General features: G+C 35.3%; 1 protein-coding gene and 1 long non-coding RNA gene across 4 annotated transcripts; one reads left to right on the top strand and one right to left on the bottom strand.

Moving 5' to 3' along the window:
• Positions 1–859: 859 nt before the first annotated feature.
• On the bottom strand, positions 860–3,671 carry LOC126825344 (uncharacterized). The gene is made up of 3 exons (XR_007681908.2): positions 3,418–3,671; positions 1,426–1,535; positions 860–896 (listed from the first exon to the last, which is right to left on the bottom strand). It is a non-coding gene; the product is annotated as an uncharacterized LOC126825344 (long non-coding RNA).
• A 586-nt stretch (positions 3,672–4,257) lies between these two features.
• On the top strand, positions 4,258–15,591 carry LOC126825327 (DNA repair protein XRCC4). 3 transcript variants are annotated; one of them, XM_050554925.2, is made up of 12 exons: positions 4,258–4,359; positions 5,662–5,811; positions 6,663–6,850; positions 7,706–7,870; positions 9,546–9,602; positions 10,508–10,568; positions 11,143–11,181; positions 12,284–12,356; positions 12,539–12,569; positions 12,829–12,944; positions 13,071–13,157; positions 14,032–15,591. In XM_050554925.2, exons 2-12 carry the CDS (start codon positions 5,676–5,678, stop codon positions 14,123–14,125), a joined length of 1,047 nt encoding a protein of 348 aa, XP_050410882.1. In that variant the 5' UTR covers positions 4,258–4,359; positions 5,662–5,675; the 3' UTR covers positions 14,126–15,591. The 3 variants fall into 3 exon arrangements, 2 of the variants coding, with proteins under 2 accessions (XP_050410882.1, XP_050410883.1); XM_050554926.2 differs by having other exon boundaries at positions 4,263–4,351; XR_008788504.1 differs by lacking the exon at positions 6,663–6,850.

Here is a 15,591-nt window from a genome sequence, read left to right as displayed (position 1 = left end):
CCGGAAATGAAAATGGGGTTTAACATCCGACTAGGCTAATGTATATATACGCCATTCAGTATGCCATGAAGGAAATTTGCCCTGAGAGCTGCGTTTGTGTCTACTCTTCATCAAATTCTAACTTTCAAGGCTTCTTTAACATGCACAACTGGTCTTCAGGGTTTTCACACCATCCAAACAACTAGATGTTGTTTTCTTGTGTTGTCCACAAGTTCTTCCTAGTATTAATGATTATTATACAAAGTGCAAATCAAGAGTCACTTAATTAATAGAGCATCCATAAGATTTCTTAAAGTGATCAGACTCTGCTGTAAAGAGAGGTTTTAAAGTCCACTCGACACAAACTAGGTCATTTCGGGACTAACATATGGTTCAATTTTATTTCAATAATTCGCTGGCACATAGAGTCTTTGAGCTGTGGGATTAAACCGGTAACAACCCAAAAGGATGAACAGACGTCCTTACTCCTTGTCACATACATATACAAGTGTGGGTCTGTAAACACTGTTTTGGCATATTTTACAGGGTTAAACTAAAACATGCAGCATATTGGGATATGTACAGGTTTTAAACAGCTAGAGAATATTCAGACACCCCCCTCCCCCAAAAAAACAATTGGGGGGGGGGGCAGATAGGAATCACACCACTTGACACAATAGCAGACGTTTAACCAGCAGCCCCCCCCCCCCTTCCCCGCTATTGGCAGTAACAGATGAAAATGAAAAGTTGAGGGTGACAGCAATACACATATAGACGATGGATGGGTTGAGGGGAGGGTGATGTAACGACAATAGACATGTGGACGATGGATGGGTTGAGGGTGACGACAATTGACATGTAGATTTCAATATAGAGACTTACCTATTCTTGCAAATTTCCAAAATATTCCTAGAAAACTGAAATAAGAAAAGGATGATGCCTACAATGATTTTAAAGCATTCATGTAAAAAGTACAGTAAGTAAACACTTATAAACAAATAAAAAAAATATTATTAAATTTGCAAGAGAGAGAAATGGCGTTTAAGATCCACTCACATAAACTAGGTCATTTCGGGGGACCTGCAGAACATCCACGAGGTTAGACAGGTGACCCTACTCCTTGAACAACACCGAAGAATCGAAAATATTCGGACATCCAACTCCCCTATAAACATTGTAAAGTTACTGAGGAAATGAGGTCCTACTGTTCCACTCCTAATGGGCTAATGAAGACAGACAGGCATACGCCATACTGTGTGTCATGAGGAAAATTTTGCTGGGACAGCGGCACTACAGCTTACTCTTATTTCAATTTTCCAACTGTCAAGAGTTCTTTTTTTTACATGCACGCCAGTGTGTACATGAAACCTCTGAGGTCCCATCCGAACAACTATACGTTGCCCACTGTCTAACATCACTGATAATAGATCTATTGAGAGTACTCACCCTATTTTATTTCTATCAATTATACTAGGTATAATAGATCTCAGGTAAGTACAGGTACATATCAATAATAATAAAACCGTTAATAAACTCTGGAAATTAAACAAGGCCGACTGAAAAAAAAGAAAAAAAGAAAAGATTCACTGATCAGTAGAATATTTTGAGTCACTTGTATACAAATACTTTATTAAGGTACACCTGTTAGCGACACCTGTAAAAGATACCTGTCAGGTATATATATAATAACATATAATAACTTGTGACAATGTCTGTGACAGGTGTGCTGTATGTCCAGGTATTGTTATAATCATGCAATGTGCCATGTGTTAAATTATTCCAGGACAGCGTTGCTATGATTTGTATCTGTCAAATTTCAAATGATCTTTATGTGCTACCATATTGTTCCATCTGAACGACTCGACGGTTGTTCTTACCAAACATTTTTATCCTGCAACACAAGCTGGGGATCTTTCACCAGTAACAACTAAATATACATTAGTAGACTAAACTTTTGGTATGTGTAGGATATACACAGCATGGGGATATACACTGCTAGGGGATATACGATATACACTGCTGGGAGATAAACGATACGTAGGGTATATACGATATACACAGCTAGGGGATATACGATATGTAGGGTATATACGATATACACTGCTAGGGGATATACACTGCTAGGGTATATACGATATACACTGCTATACGATATACACTGCTACGGGATATACGATATACACTGCTGGGAGATAAAAGATACGTAGGGTATATACAATATACACTGCTAGGGGATATACGATACGTAGAAATGGTAAGTAGACCACCATATCAGCCACAGAGGGGTGGGGCGGGCAAGCTCTGGTGGTCAAGCGACCCTACTCCTTGTCACATTCAAGCGGGGATTCGAAACCACACAAATTGACTCAATAACCTTGTTTACATTACAAATTTTAAGCGTGCCAGGCACGGCAATTTTTTGTAGTGTAAACGGGTCAAACCTAAGCGTGCCATACAATCTGGCCCACAAGTGAGGTGGTCTCGGCACGGTGCCAGGCACGGCAAAATTAAATTTTCTTAGTGTAAACGCTATCCAGTCTGAGCACCGTTTCAGTACAGATTACTGCGCATGCGCCAAACTAACCTTGACCCGTGAACTTTGACAGTTCTGTCTAAATGGTTGCTCAAACTAAATCAACCATTAGAATTGTTTTCATCCGGGTAATTTGCATAGGAACTGAAATTAACTTTTCTGTGAAGAGTTCCACATTTGGCGTGCCTGGTACGGCTCTGAGATCGGTTATTTTAGAGTAATGTAAACAGGTCAATTTCTTGAAATTTATCGCCGCCTGGTACTGTGATGAGAACGTCACGCTTATCGCAGCCAAGTGTAAACGAGCTAATAACAGACCTTGAACCACTAGACCCTCCCCCCCCCCCACCAATCGTTTTGGTTTTTACTGTAATTTTTAATCAGTCACAGTATGATCGGCGAAATACTTGAAGAGTCAGAATTCAATGGAAGTCGTTTTGCCTTGGGTTATTCCAGGCTACACAGGTAGTATATATATATTTACCCTCGTGGATCAAGTCAAATCATTACAAATGGTGCTCAAAAGCATTCTGACAAGTGATTCGTGTGCCAATTTTTTAAAATTTTCATTTTGTCTTAAATATTGAATATCAGAACTTAGAAGCATCAATGTTGATTTAAAGTGACCTGGAAGTTGTGTTTGCAATGATTTCAAACACGCAGGCAAGTTTTTAATAACCATTATAGGGTCATTCCATACCAACTGGACTGATGGTGGGAACATATGACCCCCTCCAAAAAAATTATAAAAAATATATGTTATAGTATATGGCCTTAAACTAGGAAATCCGAAATTTTACCTCTCTTCTGCAAACTCGCTGAGATATGGCCATTTGAAATTAGGGTACTGAAACGGATCATAAAATCAGTAATTTTTTTCAGGTTTTCGGATGCTTTAAACTCACATTTCAAACTGGAGTAGAACTCTCTAACTTTGTAATCTAAGACAACTTTACTTTGTATATGAATTTAGCACAGTTTAACGATACATTTAATTGTAGCTAATCAGACACCACAGTTTATATCTTTCTATTCTATATTCGGTGGCATAGGTTCGAGACACACTTAAAACATTTTAGTCCATAAAACCAGAACAACGTTGATTGCTGCAGTAATGAACAGACAAATCTAATGCAGCTCAGCTGCAGCAGCTGATTGATAGTCTTACTTTCAATTTATCATTTTCATGATTAGTCGGGTTTCGTTAATGAAGTAATAGAACAGGATCACACATGTTTTCCCGTCATTAACTTTGTGTGCTATATTAATCAGACGTTTTGTATCATTGTAAAATGTAAAAATGCTAATAGAATATTCAATATTCAATGATATTTAATTGACAAATTTACTAACCATTTTCTTCGGTAGACCATGAGAAAGGACAACGTGTTGATTTGGCCGAAAACCGATAAAGTTTATTTTGAGTGGATCATCTATTTATATCGTCCAATAGAATCAAAGTTTACAAGATAGAAGAGACGCGATCTTTGAGTCATTTAATGCATTGTGCCAAGTTAGTCTCCCTTAGCTAGTATTAAATTTAACCTAAATCAAAAATTTATCAACTAATCTACTACGGAATGATATCAGAAATATTATACCTTTTAAAAATTATTTCTTTGAAATAAATCTCAGAATACTATTTTTTTTGTATTGCCAAAAAGTTTGCAAATTTCTATTTTCAATAGACTGAAAGGTCACAGATGTATAATTTTATATTTCGTTTCGTTTAAATTTACTAATCTGACGTTTTGTTACAATATGGCTGTCAAAAGTGGAGAAATTTGTAAATAAACAACAAACTTTATAAATTTATAGTGAAATAATTAAATTACAGAGGTTAACAGGTTATTTTTTTTATAGATTGAATTTTTATACGTGTCAATATATTCTTCAAATACCATTTTGATACCCGCCTCATTGATGTGGATGCCGAAAGATCCATCGTATATAATCATTATTATCATTGATTCATTCACTCACTCACTCAGCAGTATGAATGATCTGATCTAGTCCCCCGATCCTACCCACAACCCAGGCTTTGATATTCTCCAGTCAGATTAGTACTATTCTAGTAATAATTGTTAATAATTGTCTGCAGGAAGGAGGGCCTGACAAGGACAGCTGTCTAGTTATTCGGATGAGACAAAAAAACGAGGTCCTGTGTACACATTGGCGTGCGCGTAAAAAATCCCTTGACTGTTGGAATTCGATATAAGAGTATGCCGTAGTGCCGCAGTCCGGGCAAAATGTCCCTCAAAGCACACTGTAGGACGTTAAACCCCATTTCATTCATTTCATTTAATAATTGTCATCAAATTTTAATATGTTACAGGCATTGCCTGAGTAGAGCGATTTTTGTTAAATATAAAACCTTCATAAGTTTCTCAAGTGATGTACAAATAATGTAAAATAATTTCGTTTTTCCAAATTGATTTTTATTTAGATCCCTCCCCAAAGATTTAATATCTCAGGTACTGGGTAAACCCTCGTCTGTCAATATTCCTGGATCTGCCCCTGAGGCATAGCCTGATGAGTAGAACGACGTTGGTTGTTGTCAAATATAAAACCTCCACAATCAGTGAACCACAAAAATATAATCAATTTCATTCCATGTGAATTTCAAAATTGTTTTTTTAAGTTAATTTGCATGAGTATTGGCCAGTATTGGATTAATTTTGTTAAAAATCAAAAACAGTATGATAATTACATGTAATTTCATTGACTTTGTGTAATGTATATATATATATGACGTCAGTGATGAATTAACTACGTAATTTCGCTTGGATGAGATTTGGTAGAGAGGAGATAACTCTAACTATGTTAACATGCACATTATCTATTTTACCCAGTATATTTAGTTCTGGTCTGAAGCCAACAGTCTATGTCGGTTGTAGTTATACTTTTATATGTAGCCAGAAAAAAACTTTGCTCTATATTAGGCAGGTCGATGTACCCAATAATGACATAGTACTATAGTAGGCTTGATTCGATCATATATTTTAGTCTCATGACATCATCAATGAATCCCCAATCTCACGCGTTGATATCAACTCTATTCATTTTAATTTTAATTTTCTAATAATTATCCACTATAGCAACTCCATTAATTTTAGCTTTTTAATAAATATCCACTATATCTGTTTTAGTTTAAAATAAAAGCATGAGTAAAAAGGTTCTTTCAAAGATTACAACCGTTGGAAGTCGGCAGTTTTTTCTGTTAACGACGATACCAGTGGATAAAGAAGATGGTTTTAGCTTGTTACTAACGGATGGACAATCAACATGGACAGGAACTTGTAAGTTATACATTGGGATATAGGGACTTGTATACATGGGGGATATAGGAACTTGTATACATGGGGGATATAGATGGACTTGTAAGTTATACATGGGAATATAGGAACTTGTATACATGGGGATATAGGGACTTGTAAGTTATACATGGGGATATAGGGACTTGTATACATGGTGTGATATAGGGATCAACAAGAACATTGATACCATAAATAAATTACAATATATTTATTTTCAACCAACTCCCAATTCCTATTCTGCAGCAGGAATACCAGCCATGCCGGCGTTAAAAAGAATTAAATATATATTTATGGGTCTCTGAGCAATCTACCAGCTGAACGTCCCTCTTCTTGGTCATATTACATCCATCCTACATACCAGCTGAACGTCCCTCTTCTTGGTCATATTACAACCATCCTACATAAGCCACACCATTTTCACTTAAAATAATTATCTGAGTATAAAAATGTCTGATTTGATGATAGATTTAGACTAAGATTTTCTCTCAACTACTTTTTCCGACTTTTAATTGCTGAGTCATTTGTATGTACGTTGACACCCCTCAATGTTCCCAAAACCACCTAACCATTTGATCAAGAAATAACAACCGCTTCCTGAGTCAAGCTAGCACACAATAAGCTGGCAGACAACAGTCGGGTTGCCAGTTAGTTAAACCCTGACATTTTTGCCCAGTTCTTGCCCCATGGGTATTTTTGGGATAAACCAGTATTTTTCTAGTAAGATTGTGGGTCTATATTTTTCATATATACCAAATTTGCCATACTTTTATTGGAAATATCCACCCGATTAATACTTTTGTGACAATGTATCTTTAAATTCCATTTTATTATAGTTTCAGCTGATAATATGGACAAACAGCGTAAAAGGTTAAAAATGGATTTTACGTCGTATTTTAATCAAACAGAAAAAGCTTTCATCAAAGATGATGATGAAGTGAATTTTGAATACAGTGTTAAAATTAAAAATGATGATACGGCTGAATTGGTGTGGAAGAAACACGTCACCTCAGATGATATTAAGGTAAATTGTTTGTTCACTTTTCATACGCCCACATTGAAATACGGTCAAATATTGTCGTCACCTCCGTCCGTCCAGCGTCCATAATTACTTGTGGACCTTCTAGAGGCTAAAGTAATTCATACACAGTGTTTATGGTCACTATTGATTTTCAACGATTTCCGATAATTACTGAAAAAGGACGCTCTCAAGGAAATGAAATGAAATGGGGTTTAACGTCTTACTGTTCTGCTCCGAACTGGGCTAATGAAGACGGGCATACGCCATACAGTGTACTATGAGGGAAATTTTGCCCAGACAGCGGCTTTACGACCTACTCTTATATCGAATTCCAACTGTCAAGGGATATTTTACGTGCACGCCAATGTCTACACGGGACCTCGTTTTTTCATACCATCTGAACGACTAGACAGCTGTCCTTGTCAGGCCCTCCCTCCTGTATCACTGACAAGGGGGAAACACACCGGAAAATCTGGATGAGCTTTCTTTGCCAATGCAGGGATTGAATTGTATTTCAATAGTTTACAGATATTTAGATCTTGTTGCAGGCATTAGGAGGAGTGATGGTATTTCTAGCAATTCTTGAATTCCTGGAGTTTATTATATTAATAATGTATATACAATATAGTTTCAGTACGGTATAGCAGGGTTATAGTGACTGGTTAGGTTTATAGTGACTGGTATATGTTCTATAGTGACTGGTATATGTTTTATAGTGACTGGTATATGTTTATAGTGACTGGTATATGTTTTATAGTGACTGGTATATGTTTATAGTGACTGGTATATGTTCTATAGTGACTGGTATATGTTTATAGTGACTGGTATATGTTTATAGCGACTGGTATATGTTTATAGTTTCAGTTAGGATGTATAACTCTAATGTTAAAAGATGACCCAGGGACTGGTATATGTACGATATTTAATCATAGCATAGTCAACAGTGAACGAGATCAACATCAACTTAAACAGCTAGAAACAGATAATAACAGACTGTCACAAGAACGGATGATGGCGTTAAAGGTGATGACACTGTAGTATTTAAAATATATTTGATATTACTGTAGTATTTAAAATATATTTGATATTACTGTAATATTTACGCACCTTTATAAGATAATAATCTGTTTATTTAATCGTTAGCGACCGAGATCGAGCGTTGTCGTTTTAGTTGATTACAATGTAGTACTGTCTCAAATAACAATTACTATGGTTTATTTCACTGTGACGTTTCAACAAGATTTCACAAGTCGTTATCAGGCATGTATGAACATAAATAAATATATATATATATATACAAGAGCAGTGCGAACCCTCACCAAGCATGAGCAACTGTTCCAAGCCGTTAATTGTGAAGCCTTTGGGTAATATTGTCTCAACGTGATGGCTGTAATATTTTCCCACCTCATAAGATAATAATCTATTTGTTTAAAGTGTGTATGGCTCGACTATTCTTTGGAAGCTTAAAATAGTTGAAAATGGTTCTAAAAGCAGAAATGAAATGAAAAGAAATGGGGTTTAATGTCCTACTGTTCTGCTCCTATACTGGGCTAATGAAGACGGGCATACGCCATACAGTGTGCTATGAGGGAAATTTTGCCCGGGCAGCGGCACTATCACCTACCCTTATATCAAATTCCAACTGCCAGAGGATCTTTTACGTGCATTCCAATACATACACGGGACCTCGGTTTTTCGTCTCATCCGAAGGACTAGACAGCTGTCTTTGTCAGGCCCTCCGTCCTGCATCACTGACAAGGGGGAACCACGCTGGAAAATCTGGATGAACTTTCTCGGCCAATGCAGGGATTGAACACCCGACCTCCAGACTAGCGAGCCAGCGTCTTACCCATTTAGCCACGTGATTCCCGGTTCCAAAATGCAGATATTAATGTAATAAGTGTGTACGTATAGTGAAAATCATCTTCTGTATCCCCAGTGATATCTACTCCACACAATACCCTCCATTCTACTCCACACAATACCCTGGGTTTCATTCTACTTCATTATACTCTGAACCAATCAAAAAACAGTTTACATACGAGTCATAGCGTCATTGTTTACATTCCCTTCACCCACTCGATTGGTCGATAAAAATAGCACAAGTATCAAGGGCAGATAATTTGACCGTGTCTCCCCCGTGAATGAACCCAGAGTATGGTGGAGTAGAATGGAATGATACCACTGATGATACTGACTGTGTCTCCCCTGTGAATGAACCCAGGGTATGGTGGAGTAGAACGGAATGATACCACTGAGGATACTGACTGTGTCTCCCCCGTGAATGAACCCAGGGTATGGTGGAGTAGAACGGAATGATACCACTGAGGATACCTAGGATGAGTGAAAATTGAAAAAAATTATTTTGAAATTTCTAATCATTTATGTTTGGTGAAATACTTGAATAGTCCAAATTGAATGGCAGTCGTTTGGGCCTGTTTAGTCCATTCTACATGTTTTTAGATTATTATTTTGACATTTCGTGAATCAGTAATTTTTAAATATTTTCACATTAAGGTGTAGAGTCGCCTGTCAACCTCGTTGGTTTTCCCTGAGACCTCTGGTTTCCTCCCTCTATTAAAGACACTTACGTGCAAGTGAATTATTGAAATATTTTTTAACCATATGACAATTCTTCCCAATGACAAAAAATAACAGCTCTGTAGGTTTGTTTCCAATTTCAACTTTTCTTTTATAGAGGCTAGAAAAATGTGTTGCTGCAAAAGAAGAAATGGAAAAAGATTTATTTTCAAAGGTAAATAACATGTCATCCAAGTATGAATGATTTATCATTTGTATTTGTGTAATAAAAGACACAATAAGAAAATCTGATTCTTAATTTTAGTTTTAAATATTTTATTAAATAAAACTAAAAATGGTTTACCGTCTAACGTTTCTGTACCACGGGTTATTGAGGGTTAGGGTTAGGGCTAGAATAAAACTAAATAAGGTTTACCGTCTAACGTTCCTGTACCACGTGTTATTGAGGGTTAGGGTTAGGGTTAGAATAAAACTAAATAAGGTTTACTCTCTAAGGTTCCTGTACCACGAGTTATTGAGGGTTAGGGCTAGAATAAAACTAAATATGATTTACTGTCTAACTCTCCTGTACCACGGGTTATTGAAGGAGGAAAATTGGTTTAATGGACAGAAATTTTGACTGGATAGCACCATGTTCCTGAAGCAATGACTGCAAGTTTTACAACATCTAGCCATTATCTCCCTTTACTGCACACAGATGAACAGTAGCGTTGTGCAATCAGAGGTCAGGACACATAAACACTCAAATCAGACATGGCGACCTGCAATTAATGATGAAATATGCAGGGTATTACGTGAAAGACTTGATAAGATTACAGAGTTAAAGCAAAATCAAGCCTTCTATTGAAGATTGGCTTACATCATCTAGTGATGGTAATTTTTACTGGACAGTGTAGTTTCTGCCTACTCTTGATCAAATTCGAGTTGTTGGATCTTCCTTAATGTGGACACCATCTCGTACTCAATGGACCACCAATTTTCATCCTTTTCCTTGCTGAACCAGTGACATGAGGAAAGCATCCTGGAAAATCTCAAGAAACCTTCTCGACAAACACCAAGATCAAAGTCAGGATCTCCCGGTTAATTATTATCATCTACATAAATATCTTTTATTTTTAGTTTGTGGCCATATTAAATAGTAAAAAAGAAAAAATAAGAAATTTAAAAGAAAATGGTTCAGGTAAGAGAGACTTTAGGGTTTAACATCCACTTGAAACTAACAAGATCATTTCACAATTAACATATGGTATAATAATTTGTTTACAGGGAATATTTTAATATGACTCAAGTTGTTATTAGATTTATGAGTTTGACTCAAATATGAATGATTTTTATATTACATATAATTATTTTCAGTTAAAAAATGTTTTTATATTACTTTTAAAAACATATTCAAATCAATTAATTTATTATAATTTTGCTTCAGATCCTTCTCAAAACATTGTAATTGTCATGGAATACCCTTGCTATAAAAAATTGATCAAAAGAGGTCATGTTTGTGTCAAGTGACTTAGATGTCTCGGTACCTAGCAACAGGTGCGAAGCCGGAGGAGAATTCATTGCATATACAAGACGATGCTGTCTTTAATCGCTGACTGTTTATTACAAATATCGAAGCCCAATAAATTATTGGATTATCCACTGCCCTAGTTTTTTTCCGTGGTTTTTAAGTCAGAAACTGTTGCACGATCAAGTTTATCAACATATACATCAAGCGCTCACTAACTCGTGCTATATTTGATGTGTTATTACAGGTGATGGTGATGATAATGAGAAAGATGATGGAACATCAGGTAACTCTTATTCCGTTTTATTTATGATGACTAAATCTTTATTTCACACCCAGCATATACATGGGGAGCCACAGTGGCTCAGTGGGTGAAACGTTGGCTTATTTACCTGGAGGTCTCCTGTTAAAGTAGGATGTTAAACCCCATTTTATTTCTGAGGGTATAAATGAAGGAATTAAAATCTGTATTTCTTATTCTTTTGGAAACTTGCTCATGTGTTAGGTCATGTTGAGACTAACATCAACTTAACACTGACTAGGTCATGTTGAGACTAACATCAACCTAACACTGACTAGGTCATGTTGAGACTAACATCAACTTAACACTGACTAGATCATGTTGAGACTAACATCAACTTAACACTGACTAGATCATGTTGAGACTAACATATGGTGCTCTCATGTTAATAATTCACCTGTTTGTTTAACAACAGGAGGAAACCAAAGGACCTGCAGAAAAACCCTGAGATTATCCAGTATTATTGTCAATAACATTTATCAGGGATGCTTACTTGGTGATTGAGCCTACAATGTTTATGCATTTCCATTCAAGTTTACCCGGAGAAAACAATTTGATGCGATAATTAATGAGACCATTTGTATTGTTCTTTATTTAAAATTAAAACAGGTGGTAGGCTCTCTTTAAATGATGTAGCAGTATCTTAGAAAAATAATTTTTGTGTTTGGTCTATAGTACTGAAATCTTTAACAAGGTAAAAAGGTTTGAGGTGCCCAAGGGTAGATTTGTCTGGTTCTTTGGTACAAAAGGAAAAATAATATCAATTGTGAACAATAGCATGATATAACTGTAGGACAGCAAGTCTGGTATCAATTGTGAACAATAGCATAACTGGTATTAACCAGTGGTGGTATGGTCGTCAACTGTATTAGCCAGTCTGGTATTAACCTTACCAGAAAAAACAAAAAACATTCTTTTGAAAGTATTCTGATTTGTTTGCTCTGCTTTTAATAGGCTGTTCAGGAAAACTGCACAGCAGAATTCAGACATAGCAAACAAAACATGTATGAAACATGTATAGACACATTGGTTTGAAAAATATAAAAATAGAAATGAAGATGATAAGATTATATTTTACATTTTACAGTGTCACAGTCGAATTCTACTCGAAATGGAAGACAAAACAGAGAACAACGGGTTGAAACAAATAAAGAAGAAAGGTAAATAAACCTTAATTATTGAACACCTGGCCATTACATGTACCTGGCTACATAAATAGACCTTAATTATTGAACACCTACAATATTGATGATTTGTTACTGAAAGCCAGCAGTAGTCCCATTATTTGAAAAAATTTAGATTTTGTAGTCTGTGTTTGATCACCATTGTTTTTATTTTCTAGCGATAAAGAAGAAAATACAGATGAGGAAGAGGTAGGTTATATAAAATCATTCACTTGATTTGATGTTTGCTTATTTGGTGCAATGTCTATTTTCTGTCTTGTCTGCAGGTTTATCTTGTAGATTTTTGTTTTGCGTGTAGTGCGGTCCTTCTGCACTTACTAATAGAGTTACTTCCCTTTCAGTACTCTGTTTATTTTTGAATATTACATGATATCAATAATCAATATTTATTGAATGATGAAAACCTATTCAAAGTACTATATAAAGTGATATTATTTATTTATTTTAGACGCCACCACCTAAACGTCATAGAAAGAATGTGGGACGTAAAACTGGTGATCTAGATTCTTCGTTAGATTTAGGGGAGGACGAGATTACATCATCATCTTCTACAATAGTTAAAAGGTAGAATTTATACACAATAGGGTTTCACTAGACAGATTACTCATACACTAGGGTTTCAGTGTTGAGTCAGATGGTTGTTATGGTAACTATATGTGAATATTATGGTTATTATGTTGTATTTTTAAGGTCAGCTAGAAAGAGAGGAAGTGTAAGAACAGCGACACCAAGTAAACCTATTTTACCTAAAATAACTAGAAATACATCCAATGACAGGTAATTAATGTTATAAACCTATTTTACCTAAAGTAACTAGAAATACATCCAATGAGAGGTAATTAATGTTATAAACCTATTTTACCTAAAGTAACTAGAAATACATCCAATGACAGGTAATTAATGTTATAAACCTATTTTACCTAAAGTAACTAGAAATACATCCAATGAGAGGTAATTAATGTTATAAACCTATTTTACCTAAAGTAACTAGAAATACATCCAATGAGAGGTAATTAATGTTATAAACCTATTTTACCTAATGTAACTAGAAATACGTCCAATGAGAGGTAATTAATGATATAAACCTATTTTACCTAGAGTAACTAGAAATACGTCCAATGAGACGTAACTAATGCTTGCGCGTAGGGTCTTTAGCAGTGGAAGGAAACCGGAGGTCCGTCACAAAAAAAAACAGAGGTTAGACAGGCAACCTGATTCCTGTCACATTTAAGTGGGGATTCGAAACCCACCACCTGATTCAATTACAGACCTTGTGATTTCATGCACATGCGTTAAACTACTATACCACCCAACCCCCTTAATCTACATTAGCCCTGTCGCAACAGAACAGAACAGTAGGACGTTAAACCCCTAGACCACCCAACTCCCTTAATCTACATTAGCCCTGTCAGAACAGAATAGAACAGTAGGACGTTAAACTACTAGACCATCCAACCCCCTTAATCTACATTAGCCCTGTCAGAACAGAACAGTAGGACGTTAAACCCCTAGACCATCCAACCCCCTTAATCTACATTAGCCCTGTCAGAACAGAACAGAACAGAACAGTAAGACGTTAAACCCCATTTTATTTCATTTAATCTCAATCATTCATATAATTTATATAATATATATATATTTATATTTTTAGTTATGATGGTGGTCGAGGTCGGATGAGTAAAAGTAGTTCTAATAATTCTAATGTATCTAATATAGATCCTGAAGATTTGTTCAGTGATTTGTAGACATGTTTCAGTGGTTTTAACCAAGGCAGCACTCATTATAATTTTATACATCTTCTCTTAACTTGTACATGATTTTATAATACGGGAGAACTGCACAGTAAAACATAGACAGTACAGGAAAACAGAATAGTACATAACTGTTTGTATCTGGTAGTATTTATCAGACATTTCAATCAGTTTCTAATCTGCTTGATACTGAAATTTGAGAGGAATGGACAACTGTAATAATAGGAGGTAGCCATTGTTTAGGATCCAGACATAATGTTGTGTATTAATTTTATAATTTGTATATAATGTTGTGTTGTATGTTAGATATATATTATAAACATATTTCTATAGGCTACCTGTATGTTACCTATACAGGTGTATATATTTATAGCTTCACTATAATAATAATAATAATAAAAACTTTATTTAATGAGGCAACGTATTTAGTTTGCAAAAAAAAAACTAATCTTCCATAGGTCCCTCCTAAACTACAAAGACATATATACATGTAATATCAGGATAAATTTAAAATCATTAGAAATGCAATAGCATTTTAAAGTGGGAAGTTTGATAAGTCACTCCCAAACTACAAAACATATACATTATACAAGTAGAATATAGGAAGAACACTATAATTACACACAAAATAAAATAGAATGCTGTTGCAAGTTAAAAATAATAAGTATGTCATCAGTTGAATATTATGGTTCCTACAGTGTGCAAAATAGATGAGTTTTCAGTTTAATCTTAAAATTTTCAACATTTTTACACATCTTTATATCAAAAGGCAGATTGTTCCATAAAAGACATGCACTCACCAACAACAAAAGAATAGGTGATATAATATTTCTTATATACATTGTATCTTTAATACACAGTGACATGTACAAGGTGAGTAACAACAGTCATAATATACTAGTTTACAAATAGGACAGGTGACATATTCATGTACAAGCTTAATAAGAAGTCATATACTATTCTACTGACAGGACAGGAGGATCAATAGGTATATACTAGTCTACTGATAGGGCAGGAGGACCGCACCACACATAAACAAAATACACTCATGAGAAACACGTGGACAACACACACAACATACACATACAATTTAAATAATAAATGAAAAACTTACAATCATCAAATCAAGTGAATTGACCCGGGGACCAGTCGTTCGTCTCCACTGTTCTTTACAGAACCAGGTCTGATTAGTTTAAACAATATTTCATTCATTCACAGAACCAGGTCTGGTTAGTTTAAACAGTAATATTTCATTCACAGAACCGGGTCTGGTTAGTTTAAACAGTATTATTTCATTCATTTGAAAGAGATCAAACAACAGACACGGTGTATAAAAGTTATATATGTTTTATTCTAACAGATGTCTTTTCTTATCGAATCACAAACTTCAGAATGTAACAAAATCATTTCACTCGGGATTCCAAGTGAACAATTTGAAATGTATTATTGAACAACGATAA

Source organism: Patella vulgata, chromosome 6, assembly GCF_932274485.2.
Source record: "Patella vulgata chromosome 6, xgPatVulg1.2, whole genome shotgun sequence".
Lineage (NCBI taxonomy): Eukaryota > Metazoa > Mollusca > Gastropoda > Patellidae > Patella > Patella vulgata.
Note: the sequence above shows the minus strand (reverse complement) of the source record. Positions and strands in the feature narration are given on the sequence as shown.